General features: G+C 40.9%; 1 protein-coding gene and 2 long non-coding RNA genes across 3 annotated transcripts in view; 1 reads left to right on the top strand and 2 right to left on the bottom strand.

Moving 5' to 3' along the window:
- LOC127143386 (uncharacterized) overlaps nucleotides 1-16,324 on the bottom strand; it is a 58,060-nt gene extending 41,736 nt beyond the window's left edge. The window contains exons 1-2 of the long non-coding RNA XR_007814752.1: nucleotides 15,946-16,324; nucleotides 15,513-15,668 (exon numbers count right to left, since the gene is read on the bottom strand). This is a non-coding gene — a long non-coding RNA (uncharacterized LOC127143386). The remainder of the gene's footprint in view (nucleotides 1-15,512; nucleotides 15,669-15,945) is intronic.
- Nucleotides 717-7,836, top strand: LOC108897606 (uncharacterized). The gene is made up of 3 exons (XR_001963323.2): nucleotides 717-1,033; nucleotides 2,233-2,437; nucleotides 3,557-7,836. It is a non-coding gene; the product is annotated as an uncharacterized LOC108897606 (long non-coding RNA).
- An 803-nt stretch (nucleotides 16,325-17,127) lies between the features above and the next one.
- Nucleotides 17,128-25,048, bottom strand: part of kdm6a (lysine (K)-specific demethylase 6A) — a 34,222-nt gene continuing 26,301 nt past the window's right edge. Inside the window, 16 exon segments of the mRNA XM_018697309.2 lie at nucleotides 17,128-18,145; nucleotides 18,282-18,452; nucleotides 18,553-18,679; nucleotides 18,778-18,919; nucleotides 19,087-19,274; nucleotides 19,375-19,489; nucleotides 19,573-19,721; nucleotides 19,839-19,913; nucleotides 20,012-20,064; nucleotides 20,290-20,495; nucleotides 21,144-21,249; nucleotides 21,428-21,557; nucleotides 23,404-24,093; nucleotides 24,095-24,291; nucleotides 24,426-24,809; nucleotides 24,912-25,019. Coding sequence (XP_018552825.2) covers nucleotides 18,119-18,145; nucleotides 18,282-18,452; nucleotides 18,553-18,679; nucleotides 18,778-18,919; nucleotides 19,087-19,274; nucleotides 19,375-19,489; nucleotides 19,573-19,721; nucleotides 19,839-19,913; nucleotides 20,012-20,064; nucleotides 20,290-20,495; nucleotides 21,144-21,249; nucleotides 21,428-21,557; nucleotides 23,404-24,093; nucleotides 24,095-24,291; nucleotides 24,426-24,809; nucleotides 24,912-25,019 — 2,868 coding nt within the window. The 3' untranslated portion in view covers nucleotides 17,128-18,118.

Below are 25,048 nucleotides of genomic sequence, written 5' to 3'. Positions count from 1 at the left end.
GTTAATGCTGCAAACTGCAGAGATGTCAAAGCAATCAAATCGTCCTTGTGCCTGTAGGCTTCAAACAGTCCGACAGTGTTGAAAGTGGAAGAGAGACCAGATGAATTCATGTTTCAACTGGAATTATTTGGATTTTTAAAATAGGTGTTACCCTCTCTGCAGATGATCATATTGGTCCTTATTAACTATTAACTCTTAAAGAACCACGCCAGTGTTTTCAAGTTGTAGCTTAACATTATCACATTCACACAATGCATACCAAATACGTACCGATTTTCCTATTGTTCCATTTGTTAGTCATTTGTTTCCATTCATTGTTACTTAGCATGAAAATCAATAAGCAGATTCTTGATGAAGCTGTGTAATTCATCACAGTGAACAAGTCTGCATTCATTTTTGTTCCCTTGTATTACAGTTTAAGTCCACATTGACTGAGCTTCCCTATAATTCAAGTAAGTTTCAAAACTCTGCTACTTCATTTTCATATTGTATAGAAATAAATGAAAGCAAATAAGCAGAATAACAGCAAAAATATATCCTAATTTCTAAAACACAGTCAGTGTGGCTTGTAAAATGTTGTCAAATGCGGCTTGTGTAAGTTGTTTGTAATAACTAGGCTAAAACATGGAATGGTCCTTTAAGATTAGAAAGGAAATGACATTTTGTTTGCACCTTTTCACTAAATTAAGAGCAAAATTACTAAATACCTTCATTAAAATTTGAGTTGCTTGTGGTTTCTTGCCAGGACCAGGTGGTGGTGATGTTTGCTTGCTTAGAGCTTCAGCCATTGTAGCATTTACAGTATAAGAGGTTAGAACACAGCCTCTGAGCAGCACTACTTCTTCTGGGAAGTCTGGACGCTACAGAATCGGAGAATGACAAGACGGGCCAGAGCTAGCTGGTTAGCATGCTAATCTCAATACAACAAAAGAAGTGATAGAACCAGAAGCAAAACACTGGTGCAGCGTTCCACTGCTAGAAACAGTAAAGGAATAAAATTTGATGCCGAATTCACAACATTTCTTCTAGATTGGTAAGTACATTGGCTACGAAGCATTAGCGAAAACTTACAAATAGCTCCTTTAAGACAGTAGATGATGTAGTCCATAAACGTGGGCTGTTCATTTAAAGAAGCACCACGTGTACAATAATATCTAGAAGTGTAGAGTAGGAGCATGTGCAATATTTTTTAATTTCCTTTTATGTTAAAGTGAAGTAACAAGTAGAAATGGCTAAATGCTAAAGGATAAATAAAGTGGCAAAGAACATTTACTCATTAAAGGATAAGTTCACAGTTCTTCAATTTGACAACAGTGGAGTACCCACATAAACTTTGACACAGGTTTTTGTTTCTTCCTGTTTATACTGACCATTAAAAGATATCTTATTTATGCTTTTTCAATGTAAGTGATAGGAGACTAAATCTACAGTTCTCATTTTGTGCAAAAAGGGCATTCAAAAGTTCAAGTGATGTTAGTATCAGGCTTCAGCAGTCTTAGACAAATCAAGTATATCTCTTCCAAAAGTAAAGTGTTTGTAGAGGGACAGTAACACAAAGAGGGAATCTGGTGAGACTGTAAATTTGGAGGATAAAGTGATCTCTACAGGGTGGTATATGCAAGTATGTTCACCTTTCAGTCATTAAATTCATAAACATTCATTCATCAGTTTCTTTGTGCTTTGGTTTCACAATAAAACTAGAAATGTAGGAATATGGCTCATGCTGAATACTTCTACTTCACTGCATCTCAGTGGAAAATCTACATTTTCCTATATGATTTTAACTTTTTTAACTATTAAACTTTAACTACAGGGTCTGTTGGCTATATTATCCCTCTTTAATGAAGACACTTGAGATATTGGCAGCATAGACTATTAATCTATAACATTCACATACAATAAAATCTGATATGAGAGGCATGAAAGAGAGAAGCTCGACTATTCAATTCATAATACTGTGATCATTACGGTATCCATATGCATGCATGCATGCAACATCAGACAACACTCTGAGACACTGGAGAGTATATGGAGTGTGATATCTTCATGTTAATGTTATGTAACTTTTGACTACTTACAATGCTTCACATCCACGTGAGGTGATTCTCTATGAGTTTACTTGTTTACTCAGTGTGTGTGTGTCTGTTATGTGTGTCTGTGTCTGTGTCTGTGTGTGTGCGCAAAATCACAAGACACTCATCAATTTAACCCGATGCTTCCTGTGAGTCACAGCTCCAAAACCCTCAGACTCATCCAAGAGGAATCTGGGGGACTTCTACCACATGGAGACCTTGTTGTTGCCTTGGCACAGGGAAAATGAACGCTCTCTGAAAACATTATGGGGGAGTTAGCTGTGGCTCCGTGAACGTTGTGCACACTTGGCAGGCGAGACAGCTGAGCTTCCTGCGTCCTCCTCCAGTGATACAGGAGCACTGTGGTAAGTGATGTGCATCCAGTCCACCTGTTTATCAAGGCGAGTGTCACTGTGTCACAGTGTTGAGGGGTTTTTTGTTTGTTTTTGTGATGGGAATGACAATGTACATTTACTCCACTGTCGTGGCTGAGTACAATTTTGAGGTACTTGTAATTTACCTGAGTATTTCCATTTTCTGCTGCTACATTTCAGACAAGGTATTTATTCAGTAGCTATAGCACATGAAGATTTTTTAAAAACAAATGTGTGACCAACCTCAAAAATATGTGAAACACAAAATTAACTCCACCTTAACTGCCTACACAACCAAAATACTACCTCCACTTAATGTATGAATACTAATAAACCAATAATATCATAAACACCCCATACTAATATGACATTTGCATCAGGACTGAGTACTCTCTGCTGATGATAAAATACTTTACTGCAAGAGAAGTAACACTGTAAACAGAGGACAAATATCGAGTGGTAAATAAAATCTATTTGACAGCTGCACCAAAAAAAAGAACTAACAGGGGTTCATGGCATCATTGGAGATAGTTTGATGACCTGTGCCATCATTTGTGGAAAGCAACACTTTACATTTACTCAAGTAATAGACTTTTGGATTTCAGTTTAAGTAATATTGTACTTTTTACTCCACTACTTGATCAAAAAGCTTTAGTTACTGGCTACACTTTCTGTTCAGGTGAGGATCATCCAGGTGTTGTTATCAGAGTGAAAAATCATATATCCACCTCTGAGGGATTTTCACATCTTAACACTCTGATAGAAAAGTCATTCTTCACCATGAGGATTTTAACGCTTGGTACTGGAGTACATTTACTGAAAACAATCACATTTCTTCTTTAATCCGTGACTACTTTTGCTTTTGCTTTATACGGTATTTTTCCATCGTTTATGCTCTAATCTAAGGATTTAACTCTTCCACCACCGCATGTATCACCCAGACCACATAATAACTTCCACAGGAAATTAGTCATTATTTTGGTTACCGGTAATGTAGGGACTTTTTCGCACATAATAAATTTATGAATGGGCGCCTTAAACGTAAATACCCTCATCCATCTGTCTTTGACTGGTCGCCTAATTTCTCTTATTGTGTGTTTACATTTACAGCAGTTTCCGTTTGCCGTTGCCTCGCGGAGCCTCACGAGGTCGTTCCGAGTTGAAACGTTTGCGGTGGTTTATTCATCCCAACAATAAACTTTCCTCGCGCCCGGCGATACGCACGCGACCCACCGCGACGGCGCTGAGTCCTGGCTGAGTCACCGGCCGCACCGGGCTCCTGCTGCTGCTGCTGCGGCTGCCGACTATTTCTGGGCTGTATATAAGGAGCTGAACAGGGCTGAGGATGCCGCGCACAACCACAGCGCTGAGCTTCACCATGGTCATTTCACATCCACCCAGTTAGTCATATATAATGTATAGGAACTTAGAATGTGTGAGTGGGAGAAACAACAACAATCACTTATTAAAATGCAATTAAGTAAAAGTACATCAAGTAGCATCCTGTACTTGTGCATCAATGTGAAGGAATTTTTATATTTAGTCAAAGTAGTGCTGCTACATTATGTAAATCTGTTTTAAAAATATGGTAGTAATAGTTTAATGTATTTCATAATGTATTTGTAAAATCTTTATGTGAGAATTTAACGGTAACAACAGCCTTCAAACTAAATTTGTTGAGTAAAAATCACAATAAATCTCTGAGAAAAAGCTGTGAAGTAAAATTTTGGAGTAGATGTGCAAAAGATATACGAAATCAGGGAAGTGCAAATGCAGCTTTTATCACGGTCTCTTCCTACTTTGTTTCATTTTTTTCTCCTCAGTCCTTTAATATTCAGATTGGCCTTTTTATACACAATTTTCCTACAATGTATTAAGTGATGTTTATGAATCTCTTTATGTAATCTCCTCTCTTACTCTCTGCAGTTAGTATATATTGAATTTGAACAAGCTAGTTTGACTGATTGAAGAGTAGCCAAGCTCTTGATGATAACCCCATTTCAATTTCTAGGGGCCAATATTCTGATTCTAATTATGTGGAAAGACTGAAAGTTGATGCAAACTGGAACTTTGCCTGCTTGGTTTAAATAAACCAACAAGCTCTAAAGGAAAAAAAATACATACAGGCTACTCTCAAGGCCAGAACATTTGGGTGGCACTGACTGTAAGAACCCATCTTAACCAGACTGTCGTTGCCTTGTCAGGCTTCAGATGCTTGGCTTTCTGCGTTAACAGTAGTCCGCACTCCTTTCACACACATTCCTCACAAACCCAGCACTTCCACAAATGACTGTGATTTCCTCTTGGCTGCTGAAAGGACTTGATCCGCACAGTCCAAGAAATATAGTTTTTGCCCTTCTGTACATCCATTTCCTGTTCTAAAATACTTGCATATGTTTTCTCTGTCAACTTACGTGTGAGTCACTCGGGTTAAGAGCAAAAACAAATACGAACGGAACAAATACAAGCTGACTCACATGAGTGACTAAGACATCTGGAATACACCTTCAGGATTTAGGAACAGCTTTGATCCTCTTTAACAGTGTGTTTGTCTGAGTGTGTGTGTGTGTGTGTGTGTGTTGCAGATATACACTTAGCATCAATCTCTTTCATAACTACAGTGACATCTGCTGGCTCCAGGTTACACTGGTTCTTGTCTCTGTGACTTCTCTTCCTATCGGTCTGAGGAACAGATGGGGGTCGTGTACTACTCACGACACTTCATATAATGATCATGAGTTTCACAAGTCTTTAAATTACACACAGATACTGTACTGTACAGCAGCTCAGCAAGTGGAACAAGACTACAATTTGTTTCCCCTTCCACTCAGATTATTGTTCCTAGACTTGGATGTTTGACCTTCACTGTGCTGAATGAGGTATGAGGTGATGTAGAAACTGGAAGCCTGCAGGTCACATACACTGAAAATTGACTTTCTAGTGAAATGGAAGACATCTTGTGTCCAGTAGGAGTAGATGTAATGTTAACAAGGTAATGGAACTAGTCATTAGTCATTAGTTTTAATGTATCATAAGGGAGGAGGGGATCTTATACAATATACTGAAGAAAAAATAGAAACACAACATTCCCATTTTACATGAGTTGAAATAAAAGATCTAAACACCAAAAGGCTTCTTTCTCTCAAATTCTGATCAGAGATTCGTTTAAATCCATGTTAGAGAGCACTTGTCCTTTGCCAAGACAATCCATCCACCTGACAGATGTGGTGTATAGATGCTGATTACACAGCATGATTACTGCACAGGTGTATCTTGGGCTGGTTAAAATAAAAGGCCACTCTAAAATGTTTCATCACACAATCCCACAGATGTTGCACGTTCTGAGGGTGTGTGCAGTGGGCATGCTGAATGTCCACTAGAGCTGTTGCCCCTGAAATGAATGTTGATTTCGATACCATAAACCATCTACAGTGACGTCTGAGAATGTGGCAGCACATTCAACGGGCCTCACAACCACTCCAGTCGGGACCTCCACATCCAATCAGCAACCAGTGTCACACTGCATTAGGCAAATTGTCGTCACACCAGATACTGCCCAAAAAATGTCATGTAGCCTCAGTCATGTGCTTAATAAACATGGTTTTTCAAATTAAGACTGCACATTTTAGAGTAGCCTTTTATTGTGACCAGCCCGAGGCACACCTGTGCAGTAATCACACACCTGTCAGGTGGATGGATTATCCTGGAAAAAGAGAAATGCTCACTAACATGGATTTCAACAAATTTCTGGACAAAATTAGAAAGAAAGAAGCCTTGTGCCTTCATGAAAAACAGGAGCAAAAAAGAAAACTGTTGCGTTTATATTTTTGTTCCATATAATTAATCCACCAAATAACAACTTCCTTAACAGCTTCCTTCGTCCTATTAAATACCTATATGTTCATCTGTGGTCCTCTCCATCCTTTTCTCAAAGCTCTGAATAATGCTGCTGCTTTCACTGTGGTCTAATGCATGAAACTCATCCTCTCCTCTCTTCCTCACTTGATCTCTTATCTGAATCTGAGCCACAGTGAGAAGGGAAACTACAACCTCTGCCTTATAAAGCTTTGGTGATATAAGAAAGATCTTTTCTCTTACTTCTCTCTCTTTTGGGGGTTTCTGCTATTTTCCTGCTTCAGAGGCCCCAGAGGCTGTACTATAAATCTCACTGCATTTCTGTCATTTTGTCTTCCAGAGCTACAACTGTGTAACTCACCATTTTGTACCTCAGAATGGTCCAGCTGCTTCAACTGACTTTACTAAACCACCAGCAGCATCTAGACTCCTGCAGTTCTGCTTATCTCCTATCTTCCTATGCTTACTGATGACGCATCACATCAGTGGTGTCTAATCAGTAAAGTCCATCTCTGTTGTTAACCTCAATTAACGTCATTATACACTTTCAATTGTTCTTTCATCACTGAATTACCATAAAAGGAAGGAAGAAATCCTCTGACAAGATTAAAGCAGTGATGATTTACAGTTCAATTATTCTTAATTGTTTTACAATGAAAATAAGAATAAAACCTAAAAGTCATTTAAATGCAAGACAATATTTAAACTTGAGCTGCTGAGTTTGCTAAAGTCTTAAAACATTAGTGATAATCTTTATTTTATTTATTTTTTACCCAAGTTAGGGGTTTAAGTATATTTTGTTCCATGTTTGCCTTTCTCAGTGACGACAGAGAAGTGACAGGAAATGAGGACAGGCAGTGATTGGGCAGCCAGGGACAGGGTCATTACACATGGAGCGTTTCCATCATAGGAACTTTTGCTGGGACCAAAAACCTTTTGAGAAACTCAGGAACTGCATTTGAATGTGCACCAGTTTTAGGTGCTAAAAAAGTCTTTCTTCCTGGGGTGTTTGCAGGTGTAACAGTTGCTGATTGGTCAAATGCAGACAACCACAGCTGCTTCAACTTGACTGATAAAACAAGGGAGTACTCTTAAACCCGTCTTAATCCTCTAGGCCAGCAGGATGCCCAATCAATTCATTTTTTCCACCATCAACATAAACTGAGTTTTAAAAAGCAGTATTTTCAAAACAAAATCTCACTGTCAATTTAACTGCTGACACACTTCTGATTAAAAACTGCAACATTAATGCTGACTGTTATATTGATATTAGCAGTTTGTGTTTAGAGTGGTTGCCCTGGTAACAGCTGCACGGTCAAATCAAGCTTATGCACTGGTACATACTCTGTGTTATATTTCAAGGTCTCAGCATCACTAATGCTACAGAATGTGACATGGATGTATAAATATTAATATATTGTATATGTGGTCTGAGTAAGAGATCAAAATATTTTGAGAACCCTGCTGCTGTATAACCTTTCAAACATCTGTACCTCATGATGCCTAATTCATCTTTCTGTTAAATCTGTTCTGGTCTCCAGCAACCCTGAGAAAATAATCTGGATCTTCACCTCCTGGATGTTTGCACCGGCCAAATCACACACTTTGTCCGTCTGTCATCTGGTGCTGGGCAGTGCAGTGGCAGATAACACTTTTTCAAACAACGATAAAATGAAATGAAATTAATAAATATACAATAACCTACTGTCAGACACACAAAAAATTATGAAACCAGTGCATCAACACAGTTTTGTAGCAAAGTGAGTCTCCTAAATATATCCAAAAAGCAATGGATCAAAACAGGTGGTGGCGTCCAACTGGTTTTTACTGTAAGGAAATGACTGTGTCTCATATAAAAACCCAGAAAAAACCCTGTGCCTCAGCTTCCAGCCCTGATATTTTCTAAAATGTCAACCACCTCCTTCTCACTTTTGAAGGTAAGTGGAAAAAGGAAAAAACACAGCCTGCCAGCCCTGTTTAAAAAAAGAGAAGAAAAGAGAAAACTCAAAAGGGATCATGAATAAATTAAAGGTGTTTTGACTGAAGTGGTTGTCAGTCCATTGGTCCAATGCAGCCACCTGTGGTTGTAATAATGAAATAACTGTCAAGCACTGTGCCTACAGGGCCCGGTGCAGATGAATGATCCCACACTTACGACTCATTTTGCTACAGGAGCACAATGAATGTCATCTTACGAGCACAAAGAACGCCGCCTGCCACCACACATTTTCTGAAGTTTTAAGAAAAGGTTTAGGTGAGGGATATATTGTTAAATGATTCTGGCACCATAAAGGACCAAAAAAGTCTAATTTTCACGTTATTATAAGCGTATTATTCATGCATTTCACACCCAGTCACCAAGCGCTCACATAAAAGGCTGTCAACTCAGTTGCTTTTGCCAAATGTTTTTAGTGCCATTTTCATCCTAAAGTCAGAACAAAAAGGACAGTGGTGACCACTCAGAAGCATCACAACACAGTGTTAATGCTCCTCAGAATGTTATCAGTGTGACTAAAATTGACTAACCTAACAACAAATGATTACAAAATTGTCCGCAGGCTGGCAGGTGGGCTCAAACATACAGAGTACCCAGACTTTTTTTTTTTCCCCGATCTTTTGCCTCCTGTATCCAGAGCTTGAAACACTTGACACAGATATGGAGGAAAACATTAGCATTTGTTCACCATTTTACTTTTGCACCTACTTGAGGCTGCGGGACATATCTCTGAGAAAGGGATAGTCTCCCACTGACCTGACAGTCTTTGCACTATGGAAGAAAACAACAATAAAACAGGAATAACTTGTGCACTGAGAATTTACAGGACTTGTTAGTTGGATCATTGTTGGTTTTGATCAAACACAGCTGGAAGAAAACAAAAAAATAACTGCAAACAAACAAAAAAGCAAAACCAATTTCTAAAATAGTTTCTGCATCATGTGAATACTACATGACAGAAAACAAAATCCTGCCCTCAGGTGTTCAAGAGAGTGGTGTCGAATGTGGATTAACTAACTTAATTAACTTAATTAACTTGGGACTAAGCGCTTCACTCTCGCTGGGTTGAGCAGTGGAGGAGCTGCTTTAATGGAACACACTCTGATTAATTGGTTTAAATGCATTTTTCTGAGCCCAGCTTTTTATAGCAATTTTCAAAGATCTTTACAAGTACAAAAGAAAAAACTAAACTGAATCGCAGAAATAAAATACCTAAATTAGGACTTTATATAAAAGGTGAATTTGAACAGGGAGGTAATGGAGGAAACAGATTTTCTTGTCTGTTCTACTGTTGAGAGGCCTATAAAACAATGGACTGATCACTGATCACAGTCAAGGTAAGACTGAGAACAGCTAGAGGTGCCATGCAGCTTACAGGGGATTAACAAGTCACGAATAGAACATCAGAAATTAAAACTCATAGTCAATCCACAAATAAAAATAAATCCCTTCAAATCACAGCCAACAGTCAAAGCTCAAAAACATTCAGTTTATTGTAATTAAAGACATGGAAAAGCAGCTAATCCTGAGAAACTAGAACCATGAAATATTTGGCATTTCACTCAGCTAATCACATAATCAATTGTTTCAGCGCTACTTTAAGATACTGTAAGTACAGTTTAATCTACAACAAAACATCATTATTCATAACATCTTCATTTTGTGTGTGCAAAATCTTAACTTAGATCACTGCTAACTATATCAAAAGATTGTAGTTGCTTTTTTAAAAATATATATTTCTTTTATTGATTCTTTTATCTTATAATCAAGCAGCAAGAAATGGAAATACTCAAGTAAATTCAAGTCGTTTTTATTTGTATAGCACCAAGTCACAACAGAAATGATCTCAGGGCTCTTTTCATATAGAACAGGTCTACACCGTACTCTTTATAATATCATTTACAAAGACCCAATTTCTAAAGTAAGACTGAGGCACAGCATCTGACCTGAATGAAAGAAAAAAACACGCTCCGGAGAGGATTCAGTTTTTGTTTTGTTTTTTAACTTAGGCTTAAAAAAGGTGTTCATTTATTCAATTATGTGTTCATTCAGTACAACAGATATTATTTTTGAATGGAGAGATTATCAGTGTAACTATGGTGAGTGAGTATTGGATTATGGGTTGTTTGTAGCCTTATTATGTTGCTATGCTGACGAGTCTGTTCCACGGGTCTTTGAGAGTTAATCAACCTTAAAAATGTTTCATTAGTCTAACCTGCAGGAGTTGCTGCTGCTAGTAACATGTTCTGCTGCCACGGAGGAAATAAATTCATGATGAGTGAAAATGTGTTCACAGTGTCTCCTGATGTCTTTACTACAGAAATGGAATGAGGAAAAAATCTGCCACACAGCCGAGAATTACAGTTGTCACAGAAGATGAGCTCAGAGACTGACACCAGAAAAAACTGTCAGAGAAAATAATTATATGAGAGGAAAGAGAGTGAGAGAGGAAAACGACTTGCTACAATACAGGTAGTATAGTATAGTGTGGTGGACACTGGAAAAATGAGCTGTCTCCAGGCGTCCAACCAAACAAAGTTTTTTGTTAAAAGCAGCCAAATGCTGTTACATTGTCAGATGGCTGGATGAAGATGGGAAAATGAGAAAATTGCAGTTCAAATCCATTCACTACAAGTCTGGTTTTACCAGTTTTATTTTGTATGGCCCACAGTGAAGGATTATTTCAGAACACAGTGCTCTGTTCATCAGGGAGCATATTTCACTTTTCTTCTTGCTGATGTCCATATATCAATATATCAATGTTGTAATGATAATGGTCCAAAAATGATGTGCACAATGTACAATGGCCAAATGACCGACCAGCATCTGCTGACAGCTGAAAGTGCTGAATAAAGTCATGTGGGGAAATGACAGCGTGTCAGAGTCATCACACCACAGTCTGATGTGCAGCAGTGAAGATAGTGTGGAATCAATAATTCCACATGTGAAATGGTACAAGTGGCTGTTGTCAGCCGGTGAGAGCCGAGCTGGATTGTCACCAAGTTGTTGTCTCGCTCCAGCGTTTATGGCAGAGCACCAAAAAACATCAGCTGTGGAAAATAAAATCTATTGGGAGGCTACTTGTAGGTTCCATTTGAAAAGTTGAGCACTCTCTGAAAAATGCTGCATGTGACAGTTTGTTGGTCAAGGCAAGACAACTTTCCATTTTTCCACACACTGTAATCAATGTGTGATGTTCTTAAATTACAAGAGAAAAATGCAGGTGAATTTTTAGCCCTGCTGGCTGCATGGCCCTAGAGATGGCAGTGTTGATCTGTCTGTCAGTGTGTCATTTGATCAGTCCACCACTCTGGTCCAGACTGAAATATCTCAACAACCATTGGACGGATTGATATGAAATTCGGTGCAGACATTCGTGTTCCCCAGGGGATGAATCCTGCCAACAACGGCGATCCCTTGACTTATTCTCTAGTGCCACCAGCATGTCAAAGTTTTCACATATCCAGTGAAATACCTCAGCATCTACTGGCACTTTGCTGATCAATCCTCTAATGTTTAATCTGGCGCCATCATCAGGTCAAATGTTCTTTTTGTCCGGTACTGGTTTACAACAAAATACCCACCAAACTAATAACATTCCCATTAACCTCAGTTGTATTTTGTTTATTGCTAATTAGCAAATGTATTTTAATATACATTTAATGCATTCATACCGTCTGGTTATATCCCTGGTACGAAAAATGTACTGTTCCATAAGGTGGGTTATATAAGCACACTGTTTAGGAGCATGATTAGAGGCCAATCAGCACAGCACACACTTAATTATAATCATTATACCAGTGCATTAGGGACATAAAGAGAGGTGGAATGTAAGGAACAGCAGGGCACTGATAGACCTTTTTAAAAAAACAACCTTTGCAGTTTGCATCAAACGACATGAATAGGCACACTGTACTGATGACTCACACTGCAAAGGAGTGCAGCAAGCCTGACTGAAACCTAGTCATTCCTTTCTCTCAATAATTTGTCTGATCTGATGATAAAAAAGGCAAAAAATGTATATCTGCTCTCTGAAAAATGCATTTTAATTTCATCTCATGGAGACCTGACAAAGGAATGTCATGGTTACCACTGACAGGTTCCTGTGCCCTTTGTGTTTTGGGTCAAAAGAAAAAGTAACACATGCGCACTGACTCCAAAACACAGAATTGATTCAAAAAGACGTTTCATCCCAGCCGAATCTTCATTAGGTAAAATACTGGCATCATTACTGCTTTTTGATGAACTTGGATCAAAATATTGTCTTTGTGAATAGGTTTTGTAACATGGAGCAGGCCCTTCTTTTTCCTTTGATGTCTAAAAAGTCTTGCACCAATACTTGATGTGCATATAATTACACCCCTGAAGTCTCAGACTAGTTGTTCTAGTATGCCGTAATACTGAACAAACTGAAATTCTGATAATTGATAAGTGATAAGTTTGGACCAAAGTGGTGGATGGACAGACTGATACTGCTGTCTCTAGAGCCATGCCACTTACAAGGCTGAAACTACTTTCACTACCACTGATGACTGAATCCATGTACTGCTGGGTATATTATGTCAGAACATGGTGATAGGGTCTTATTACCCTGTCAGACTGAATCAAACATGGAAGAAGACTGCAACAGTGACAATGTTCAAACAATCTGATCAGATGAAAATGGTCACTTAATTATTCACAAGGCATGTTGCATCATTTTTATCCATTCATTTAAAAAGGAAGACAAACGCTTTCTGTTCCTCTTTTACAAACTGACAGTCCTCAGAGTTCCTCTTTTCATCTCCCGTAAATCATGGTATGCTCAGGTCTTTTTTAGGAGTCTGTAAAATAAATCTTATACTGCAGACCTAAAGAATTGAGCCACACACAGTTTAATTTCAACACACGATAACCCACTGAGGGAGAAAAGACAGAAACATCAGAAAAGCTTTTGATTTCTCGTAGCTACTTTGTTCAGATTCATTATTTTCTCCCCAAGATTTTAGGTTTATTCTATGTTTATAGACTTCATTCAGATAAAAATAGCTCTCCGCTGGAGCCGGTCAACTGGATCCACCACGGGGACATTTAATGAGGCATTATATCTTTGTAATGACGCGGGGATCTGACTGTGGCATGTTTGCAGCGGACTGTATATGGTGTGACCTCAGGGAACTATTTACAGGGATAACAGGCCCCCCTGAACGTTCTGCACAAAAACCAGTGAGTGAGCACTGAATGAGACTTCAGCTGTTTTTTAAAAAACACAATGCTCCCATGGAAAAGATAAGAAATCAGGCTGTTGTTCTTTGAATCATACAGTCTGCAACTATGTTCTTTTTGATATTTTTAACATTTATGGACGTTCATTGCAACATACTACATCACTGTTTAACCGCTATTATTAACTTCTTAATACACTAATACGGCACAAAATCATTTTAAAATCTCGCTTGGCTACTCAACATGTACAATTGCTTAGATAAAGAATCTTTCATCTGCACTCTGCCATCTGTATTGTTCTCACTTGCTTGGTAGCCCAGAGCTGTTCTTGCATTAGCTATTGGTTTAGATCCAACGCAGCAGTGCTTTGATTTTCAGTTTTTTTTTTTGGCCACATTCAGACACAAACTTGCATAATTTTTGGACCCAGATTACAGTGTTGTACATTTAAAGCTATACTCTGACCAAAATTTTGCCAAGATATTTCCATAGCTATTTGAAATAATTTCAGAAAAACTGAAAAACTGAAGCTCTTATGTGAGAAACACTTTTAATGGTCCTCCTGGTGATCCACTTGGCAAAGCTGGAAATTTCCTGGCACCCTGCTGTAAATGAGAAGACCAACTGAGATGGACAAATGGCAGCCATGGGCCTGCCAGTGCCTCTCTGTGTTCATGCAAGATTGATGCAGATCCTTTAACTCAAATCTATTGTAATGATACTAACTGTAAATACAAGCATATTTTAAGCTAAATGAGATAAGCAAATGCAGTTATCCAGTTGATCCTCCGGAAACATGAATATCTATACATATGTGTCCTTTGACTTTAGTTTTATGGACATTTAATACTCTGTGTACACATAGTATTGTGTATCATGAGCAGGGCCCTGGGTAGGTTCCAAAATTAAAGGTGCAGTTACCTGTATGTATACAGTAACAAGTTCTACAGCCTTTATCAATTTATTCTGAAACTAGCCACAGGCAGCACCTACGATACAATTTAAGTAAAATGTCCTTATCCGTTATCCGGGTCTCAGGGGGGCTGGATCCTATCCCAGCTGACATTGTACGGATCACCAGTCCATCACAGGGCCAACTTATATAGAAACAACCAGTCACACTCACATTCACACCTACAGGCAATTTAGAGTCACCAATTAACCTAATCTACAAGTTTGGACTGTGGGAGGAAGCTGGAGTACCTGGAGAGAACCCACACAGGCACAGGGAGAACATGCAAACTGGTTATACCTGCTATTTGGGTTTTATCTTCTGTCTCAATTATTTTTGTTCCATTTCAGACAGTTATTACCTGACACAAACTATCTATGATGAACTATGACTCAATAAGTATATTCTAAATGTAATAACCAAATGTGATTATTTAATAGTCCAGGTACAGTACAGAACAACATAACTAATCACAAAATACTAGGGATACAATCATTTTGAGATTGAAACCGCAATACAAAAGTCCATAACCTCGCATCACAATGGAGGAAGATGGAACCTCGAAACACCCAACACCACTACTATTCTACTGTTTCGTAACTGCATGTATCACGTGAATATTTCGGTCCAATCATGATTGAGTGATTACACCTACAGTAAAAGTTAGGTCAGTTTAACTAGCTCTAGATGAGTAATAACCCTGAGATTGCAGAATCCTGTGCACACTCCAGTCAGCAATGTAGGAACGGTTAGGTTATTCCCCCGACAAAAACAAAACAGAAAAAAAACGTGGCATGAACCAAAACGTGGCTCAATTATCAAGGCCTGAAATAACTTTGAATCTCTTTTAAATCCCTGCTTCATTACTAAATAGACACTTACATCAGCATCTGTGACACATGAACATCAACAACATGCTGTAGACCAACCCTCCCAACATAAACCAAAACATTAACAAAAACCCCTGAGTGTGTGGAGGCTTAAAACTGATATGATCGTTTCAATTGTTCATCCCAGCAATTACCAAAAGACGCAAGTACAAGTTTATCAGTACTCACGAATCCAGGGATTAATCAGAGAGGTAGACGAGGGGAAGCTGGGGTGATGGACGGCAGAGGAACCAGCAGCTACAGTCTACAGCAGCACAGCAGCAGGTGGGGGGCGAGATCTTCCCCGATCCTCTCTCTCTCTCTGACAGTCAAAAAGTCCATCTCCTGAATCACAGTAATCAGATAAGCAACTCGTCCATACGCTGTATCATGGCGATCTGGCACTAGCTTGTCTTGACCAATTGTTTCAAATACCAGGCTAACACTATGACAGCTGCACTAATAGGTATTATGCTAATGCTAATCGCTACTAGCCATTAGCAACTCTTGGTTTACATTGTAACATTTGGTTTAGAAAGTTTAAAAACCATAAAGAAACTCGTATTTACATCACAAAAGTCCAAACCATAGGATAACTGGTCGTCAGCCAGTAGTTACTCACGTTATTGCTCTCTACAGTATTCACGGTTAAATCTATGGTGATAATTGACTTCTGCTTTGCTCTAGTGCCCGTGACCTCGAAGCTAGCGACTAAGCCCCACCCCTCTACCTGATAGTGGGATTTGATTGGCTGTTAGCTAGAATTCCAATCAAAGTACGGAAAACCTAATGTTGACGTACACAGATAATCAAGTTAGATTGACAGGCTGAGTACGCCTGCTGGCTCAAGCGCATGAACAACAAACTACGCACTTTTACATGATCTACAATATTCGAGTTTTAAATCTTTTTAAAGCTCATGACTAATATTTTTATACATTTTATCCACCAGTGTATTTTTAAACACATTCATACATTAAAAAAAACACATATCTTAATGTCTAACTCAATTCACACCTGAAAACCAGGATAAATGTCTTTCTGAATGCAGGCAGCAGTTACCTATACAGTATATATAGATATGTATATAAAGTGTATATATATAGACAGATAGATAGATAGACAGATAGATAGATAGATAGATAGATAGATACAAACCGTGTGTCCACTTAAATATGTTGAATCAGGAAGCTCGTGCAAAATAACCACGTGTAGTGAAATGTGTTTTTTTGCTGTAATCATTCCTCCTGTTCATAGTGGCTGTGAAAATGTCACTTCATAATGTGCTTCAAATGTAAGACATGGAGAACAAAATCCACAGTACTCCCTCTGTGTAACAATACTTATGTCCAGCCTGACTCAGTCCTATCAAGTAGGTATCTCAGTGTGTCTCCCTGCTGAGCTACAATGGAGGGGCAGTTACATATATACAGAAATACAGTAACTGTGGAAGGTATACATTTGATTTGCCTATCTGAGATGCATGAAGTCTCATATTTGCTTTCAGTATCTAACCAGTTTAACGAGGTCATATGTACAGTAACCTTTGGTTTATATTACCACAGATTTTAAGACATGATGTGCATGTCAGAAAAATCTCACAACTTTTGAAGTGATCTGCAGGAAACGTGGGTGAAAATTTCCAAATCAAGAAGGCTCTTGGCAATTACATTCTCATTGTATTCTCAGGACAAATGAATGAAACCCAGAACAGCTTGTTTTACTTCTGTACATGTTCCAGATCTGGGGAACTGCAGGAGCTCACACTCCCATCAAATATAAAAGTACAACAGAGCTGCAGATGTAAATAAAGACAGTTTTTGTTTATTGACGCATAAAACATCCTTCAAACAATAAACCCATTTCAAGGGAAGGTCTCTGTACAATGCTTACTAAGCAGTTTTATTTATATAGAAAACGTATGAGGGGCCGAGCTTAAAATCACAAGGCTCCTTCAAATTTAATGGCAGGTACTCTGGAAAAAAAATTACAGCATTCCATCAACAAATATTTTCAAGCAATAAATATGCATTTTATAAATAGTGTAAATTTACATCAAAATAAAAAACACAAATTTAAGTTCACTCTTTTGTCTATGTGCAACCCTTTTTCTCTGACTTGGCTGTTTGTCTACAAATAATTTCCTCTCCCGCGCCCCAACGTAACCAAAGACTCATCGGAGTTCCAGCAAAATACAATTTAACTGATTTTTAAAAACGGGGGAAATGTTGCAAAGAATGTGTCACTCAACTTTTCACATTACAAAACAGTTTATATCTTGTTTTCCTGACCAAGAAGGTGTCTAACATACAAAATGACCAGCTATGCTAATTACTCATCTCATGGAGGGGAGGGAACGAAGTTCTCGTGTCAACCCACAAAACAGAATACAAAAATGGAAAAAAAGAAAAAACTATCAAGTCAGTAGTCTTTGTGTGACGATGTTGCCAGTTAAAACATAATATGTACAAAACTTTATTTCATCATTTTTATGTGGGGCTTTGTGTGTGTTTTCTAGTGAAGTCCAGCTGGGCCAGCAGTAGAACAGTCTGGTCATGATGTCAGGAGGCGCTGCCATCCCCCCTCCAGTCCACCAGGGGGAGGCACACCACTCTGGGCAGGTTGCATAGACACACAGCTTTCACGCAGCTGCCTTATGGGATAGCTACAGAGCGCAGTTGGAGGACTGCCATCTTACTTCCTGAATATCAGAAAAGAAAAAAAAAGGTTTCCGGAGAGTTTCCGATTAAGTCCATCGTGGTTCTAACTGTCCTCAGATCAACAGAGTGTTACCATCAAGAGGAGGAAGGCAGGGGACTCGCCTGTGGAGAGAAGAATGGAGAATACCCTGAGCTCCTCACATGAAACTTTCACAGGAATCATCAAAAGTCTTGTTTGAACTGGCCCGCTGTTCTGAATGAGACTGGTGTTTCTGGTGGTTTTGTGTCTGATACTTACAAGTGTGAACTGGTCATAAACCTGCATGAGGTCCTCTATCTTGTACTGCTCTAGCACCACAAAGTTGTCCAGGTTAGTGCTCCCCCTACGGGCACAGTCCTGGCAGTGCACCACATAAGTTTTCCTGCTGTTGCTCTCGCTGGTTACAAACAGCAGGTCAAACACTTCCACCTGGGCACGAGAGGTCGACAAAAAAGCATAAAAATGTCACACACACAACACAAATGCAGCAGAGAGGGTGTAGGTGTTGGTTTAGTGCACCTGTCTTTACCTCACAGATGCTGCAGTAATGTGCCGGCTCGTTCTGGGTCCTCCCGTGCCACACCAGTTCCTTCCCAGCAGCCAACAGCAGTTCCCGCTGCATCTGACACTGCTTCAGAGTCCGTAACAAACAATACCTGACACACAGAAACAAACATGCATTGGTGAGTTTCACAAAAAAAACACATATTAGGTCACATTAGAAATGAGGTTTTGTTATTTCTGAGAATCTCACTTGATCATCTCAAAGAGCCTGTGGTCTGACACTTTGATGTTCCTGGCCATGTTCCAGGAGAGGTGGATCATGGGAACGATGGATTTGACACTCTGCAGTTTGTTCCACTCGTAACGCTCCACTGCCAGCTTGTACTGATGGGCTGAGGATGAAAACAGAGAAACTCTTCATTTTATTGGTGTATCAGTGTTTATCCAGATGAGGTTTCTCTTCTTCAGATTCATACAGCGGTACCTGTCTGAACCTGGAGGCAGACAGTGTGGAGCAAGAGGTGCAAGCAGCACCGTAATTAGCATCTCCTTTTCTCACCTGTGAGTGGTCCGACATTCCATGCAATGTTGTTGCACCAGCCGATGGCCTGAACCCAGTGAATAGTGCCTGTGTTGAGCCACACCAAGTCTCCAGGACGCTGGATGAAGCGATAAACAGGCACGTTGGTCTCATACAGGTCCTCCAGGTTGGGCCACCACGACCCCATCAGGAAGTTGATGTTGTTCCTATGAAAAGAAGGTAAAAGAAAAAAAACAAGCACAGCTATCAGCACCAACTCCGGGGATTAACTGAGAGACTTTCAAGTGACCATATCTGGTGACGTACTTTTCACAGAAGTCGTTGATGACGCCCCAGTACGGCTCAGGCACAGCAAACCACTCACAGTCCCCAGGACCTATGTTGATGTTGACTGAGCAGAAATTGTTGTTCTCTTGATGACCTACAAAAGACAAGAGTGTGATTACTAACAGAGTATGAAAATGACAACACAGTCAACAGTAGTGTTTGTTCATCTCAGTGTACCTGGTGTCCTGCTCCCTGGCACCTTCATGTAGAGCTGCACAGTGTTCATGCCCAGGATGGTGTGTCCCACATGGCTGAGCAGGTTACCAGCTGATACCACCCTGGCAAAAGCTGGCAGCTTAGCCAGCTCCTGAAGCTGCTGTTTCCACCTGTTAAAGGAAAAGGTTACAGGTTAGTTCAGATCAAAAACGGCGTCATTTAAGAAGATGTGTGATGGTTCATGCAACCAGATCCAGTGTATCTAATATATTCAACACTTCACTCACTTCTTCTCATCAGAGAGGTCAATGTTGGTGCCAAACTTGATGTGTTTGAAAGGACCTTTCCGTCGCCGCATCGCACTAACAAAGCATCAGAGTGTGATGTAGTTAGTGACTGAAAAAAAACCTGCACTCTGAGAACAGAAATCTGAAGACGCATCACAGCAGAGAAAAGTTACCTGTCTGAGGAACTGGCTTCTGCTTCCATCTCCTTCTTCTTCTCATTCTCCTCCTGTCACAAAATTCACAGGCAAATCTTACCTTTAAAAAACATGGCTGATAACAGCTCAGAGCACTATGTTATTTTAGGTTGTTTTCATTGCTGCATGGCTTCATAATATATAATATTTATGGCCAAGTATTTTCGTTTTAATTCATGAGCAAGAAACTGACAAGACACACAGATTCATCTCCAGTTACTCAGTGTCTATAGTGTGTGTATCCATCTCCCACTGACCCGCAGAGACTCCTGGAACGACGAGGCCTGGTACTGAGCGTATTTGATGATGGTGGTGTGAGAGCGGCTGCTCTCGCAGCGCCACATCTTCCTGCTGCCACTGGGGTCCCAGTTCTCATCGGTGGGCTGAGCTAACTGGGTCCGCACCTCCACCAGATGGTCTGGGTTGGCCTCCACCAACGTCTTAGTAGAGAACAGGCCCAAGTCTGAGCATGTATGATGGAGTGAGAGGGAGAGATGAGCCGGGGACAAGGTCAATTAGTGGAAAATATACGAGTTAAAACTTAACCCCCCCCCCAAAGCGCACACACACAAAAAAATTAATCCTTTTATTTTAGTTTCAGATGTAACAGTATCTTAAAAAATGTTTTCATTGAACCATGATTCTAATGAAAGGAGAACAGGGTGGAACAGTTCCATCAACAGTCAGTATTAGAGTAAGGTTAAAAAGAGCAGTAATATAACATAATGTGACGTCTTAATAAATAAGCAGTGAACAATCTCTCAGATTAGACTCTTACATAAAAGGGCAGTGGGTCATTGTAATAGAAGAGCAGATGTTTGTAGATTCTTGGCAGAGCCAACTGGTTTTCCCCACAGCAAACACATGCAGTAACATTTTCCACTTGCAGGTGGTGCTGTTGTCATACATGTCAAATCCATTCACAGAACACACACTCCCATGATTAGAGAGACACACCCACAGAGCCACGTGAGACTGGAGAGGACAGAAACATCCAGCGGCCCATGTACACAGCTCCTGCCACTGTGTCAGGTAAAACTCTAGTTACCAGAAGAAGAGTTCACTGTGGTGCACTTCAGCAAAGTGGAGTGCATGTTTTTCAGCCTCCTACCTAGTTTGAGGGCTCCAGCCAGTCCTCTGATGACGGTGACAGGGTTGGTGGGGTTGGTGCAGAACTGATGGAGGGGAGGGAAGAAGGCATCCCTCTTGTTTTCTAGCTGTATGTCAGAGAGGAGAGAGAGGAGAGGTCAGGGGACGTGGACTGGCTCCAGAGAGAACCAACACATTTAGGAGGAGCAGACTAAGAGTGTTTGTATTTTGGTGCTTTAGATACTGTTGCTCTAACAACATCATCGTGAATACTTCTCGTTCAATGGTGTACCGCGCTGTACGCACATAAATACTGGGCGTCGGAGGATTGAGTTTGTCCTTTGGCAGTGGAGGAGAGGGCGGGCGAGGGGGTCGTGGCGGGGGACACTTGTCCAGGAGGATGCTGTTAGTTGACAGGCCGTTCTTCCCCAGATTCCTGCAGCCAGGACGTAGGGGAGAGAGATCAGTCAGGTCAGATGAGCTCAGGTAAAAGCAGGCTGTCACTGACAATCAACAACTATACATGTGCAGCACTATGCAGAGCAAACGTCTTTACAAAAACCAGCATCTGCAAGAAAAAACAACCGTGTGCATTCTTCCCCATGTTAACCTTACCCCTTCCACACAGCACTACATTATGTTACCTCATTTCACTGTGCTTAAACACACCTAACACTTAAAATCAGCTACGCTGGTGCTCAAACTTTGGACATTTGGGATAATATTTTAGATGATCCAATCAGGACGTCGATGAACTTGGAGGAGCCCTTTGAGACAGAGGTTAGCCTTTCCCAATCAAAAACATTTTACTGAGCTGTAGCAGTGAAGTGAGCTGAGTAACGGGGATGTTTAGAGCTAATCAAAGCTTTTTTACATCAATCAGTATTGCTACACAATACCTGCTCCACTTACACTCCTTTGTGCAGGGTCTCTGCAAGTTCACCAAGTTAAACTTGAGACTTATTAAGGCCATACAGAATGTAATCTAATACCTGTTTCACTGTCATACTGACTGATGTATGAAAGATAAATGATGAGGCCTAGAATTATTTACCAAGTGCATGAATTTATATCACACTTTTGTCAACACTTTCTGACAACAGTTTCTAATCACATTAATCATAAATAATGGATCACAACTTGGATCTGGAGAAGCAGCAGAACATGGATGAATGAATGGATGGATTAACCAAATAAAAAATAACCCAAACATTTTAGATCCATCACATGCAAACTGTACATAATATCAGGGGTTTGACCAAGACCTTCGACAAGGACATTTAATACTCCTTAATATCTTTTAAGACCTTCCCCTTTGAGGAACCTGAAACCAGTGCTCTTCAAGACCTGCTGATACCTTACTGCACTTACTTACTTACTGTACGAGTATTCCAGGAGGGAGAGAAGAAGACCAGTTTTATATTTTGGCTGTTTCCCTCTAAACCAGACACCCAATGTCTGAAGCATAAGTGCATCTACAAAACTGCATGACACCACTGGATTATGAACCCTGCTAATGAGTAGGGTTAGTGGTTCTGACCAATGACAGTGCAGGAGACAGCACTTTAACTTGTGCAAATCAATATGTGCCTAATGCTACATTCATGCTATGTAGTTAGAATGTAAAGACTTTGTTTTGTTCCAACTTGGGACATGTTCACGTATTATTCCAAAATGCTTACCCCCACTGATAAGCATACAGTCACACCACCCAAATTATCTTCTTTAGTTGTGGATTCACATTTGCAGTGGTCAATAAAAAAACAGCCCAATACACTCATCTAATTTTTGTCTCAGGTACAGTGAAAAGTATTTATACAGTTCAGCCTCAAAGACACAAAGTGGCAGCTTGTATCCAAACATGATGATGATGATGATGATGATGAATACAAGCAGCACACAGCACGGGGTCAAAATGTCATGACATTTCCCAGATGCTCCAAAGAATCAACACATCACTCACTTCTACACGATTTCACAATCGAATAGGTCTGCTACCACAAACACTCAGTGTCCCGTAGGCTCAATAACGCAGCTCCTGATTGGGAGATTACAGCAACCACACAACCATAGCAACTAGTGGCTCCAACAGAACATTAATTATCAAAATAAATGACTTAAAAGACAGAAAAGCAGCAGAAACTGTTCTCCTATCAAAGGATTCAGCACATCACGTCTTCATTCTTGCACAGTGTCTCTCTTCCTCACAAACACACACATTTTTCATAATATTGCAGGTCATAGCTTGACTTGGAATAATAGGTGCGGTTCAGGCTTCTTACCTGCATGCTTTGAGGACTTCACTGGAGCTGGGGTAGATGGAAAACGAGGACCAGGGTGCCAGACCAGCAGGGGCATTGTGTTTATGAGCGCCTCCTGAAGGCTCTACCTTCATTGGGCTCTGGGAGTCCTCCAGCCCCTTTCCATTGACCGTGGGCCCCTGGCTGTTGGTGTTGGACGGGCTGTTAAGGCAGGAGAGGCTGTTGGTGGCGTGAAGGTCTGCTGAGCGTGGAGAGGGCGTAGCAGTGGCTGAAACCGGCGAGGATGCCACAGAGTGCTCCGATGTTGGCTTGACGGCACCGTGGAGACCCGGGTGGACGTTGTTGATTTTCTCTGAGGAAGGCCCTCCGTGGTTACTGTAGTTATTGTTATCATCATTACTGGTAGCATTGGCTTTTCCCTTTAGCAAGGCTGAGAGCTGAGGATTGTCTGAACTGAGCACGCCGGGGGCAGGAGAGCCAGGCTGAGACAGGCTAGCAGAGCTGTCCATCACCCGCGGCTGGACGTGATTAGTCAATCCCTGCGCGGGGGTGGTGCTGGGACTAAGGGGCGTCCCTGCGGAATGCCTGACGGCAGCCTCTGGACCTGATGGCAAAGTGGTAACTGCACCACTGCTGCCGTTGCTGCCCCCTGAAGGCGTGGTGTCTTTGGTGTGGACCCCTGAGGTAGTAGCAGAGTGGGGAGGCTGAGGACAAGTGGTTGGGTGTGGTCTGGGGAGAGGTGGGGGATAAGGAAGAGGCTGAGGAGGAGGCAGTGCAGGGCCCAGAGGAATGTCCAACCTGATTCAGAATGCCAGAGGAAGAGAACGAGGTCTGAGGGGAGGAGGAGGAAGAGAAAGGGGGTTCTCCATTGGGACCCGCCGAATGTGAACCTGGACCTTTGTGAAGCCCCTGGACAGAGAAGACACATTTAATTATACAGAACAAGCCAAAAACAGCCAAAAATAAATCATTTAAAACATTGAATAAGGCAGATACATCACCATAATACAAAACTAGAAAACATCGAAGAAACCAGCGGGTACCTGAGTGGTAGTGTTGCGTTGTTGGCTCCTCCATGTCTCGTCTGCGTGACTGGGACTACTGGTAGTGCTGCTGGTGCTGGGGTGACTGGCGGCTGTGCAGTTGTGAGGTAGAGAGTTCTGCTGCGGGTAAGGCACGTTTCCGTTGCTCGTGCCGCCACCTCCCAGTCCCAGGGTGTGATTTTTGTCCAGGTGTCCCAGTGGCCCCGCTGAAGGACTCGAAGAACAGGATCCATTGGCTGTGGGCTGGGTGACACACGGGGGTTGAGTGGCTGTGTGATTGAGGGGGGAGCTGCGGGAGAGGCCTGCAAGGTGGTGAGAGGGCTCAGCCAAAGGACCATTGGGGAGGCTGGGCCGCGGCTGGCCACCCGCTACTGCCTGCCTCATCTGACACAGAGAAGCAGAGAGATTCAACCCAAACAGTAACAATATATCAACAAGTCACTGTGTCTGGATGTCAGCACATAACAAAACTCAGTAGAACTGTACCTGCTGCTGATGTTGCTGCATGAGAGAGAACTGGTTCTCCAGCTGCTCCAGCATCTGCACCTGTGGGGGCTTGAGGTTTGCTCGGTTGGTCCGCAAGTGATCCAGGAGCTGCACATTTTACAACAGTGTTGTTAAAT

This window comes from Lates calcarifer, linkage group LG1, assembly GCF_001640805.2.
Source record: "Lates calcarifer isolate ASB-BC8 linkage group LG1, TLL_Latcal_v3, whole genome shotgun sequence".
Lineage (NCBI taxonomy): Eukaryota > Metazoa > Chordata > Actinopteri > Centropomidae > Lates > Lates calcarifer.
The sequence above is the reverse complement of the archived record's forward strand: the minus strand, read 5'-3'. Positions and strand labels throughout refer to the sequence as shown.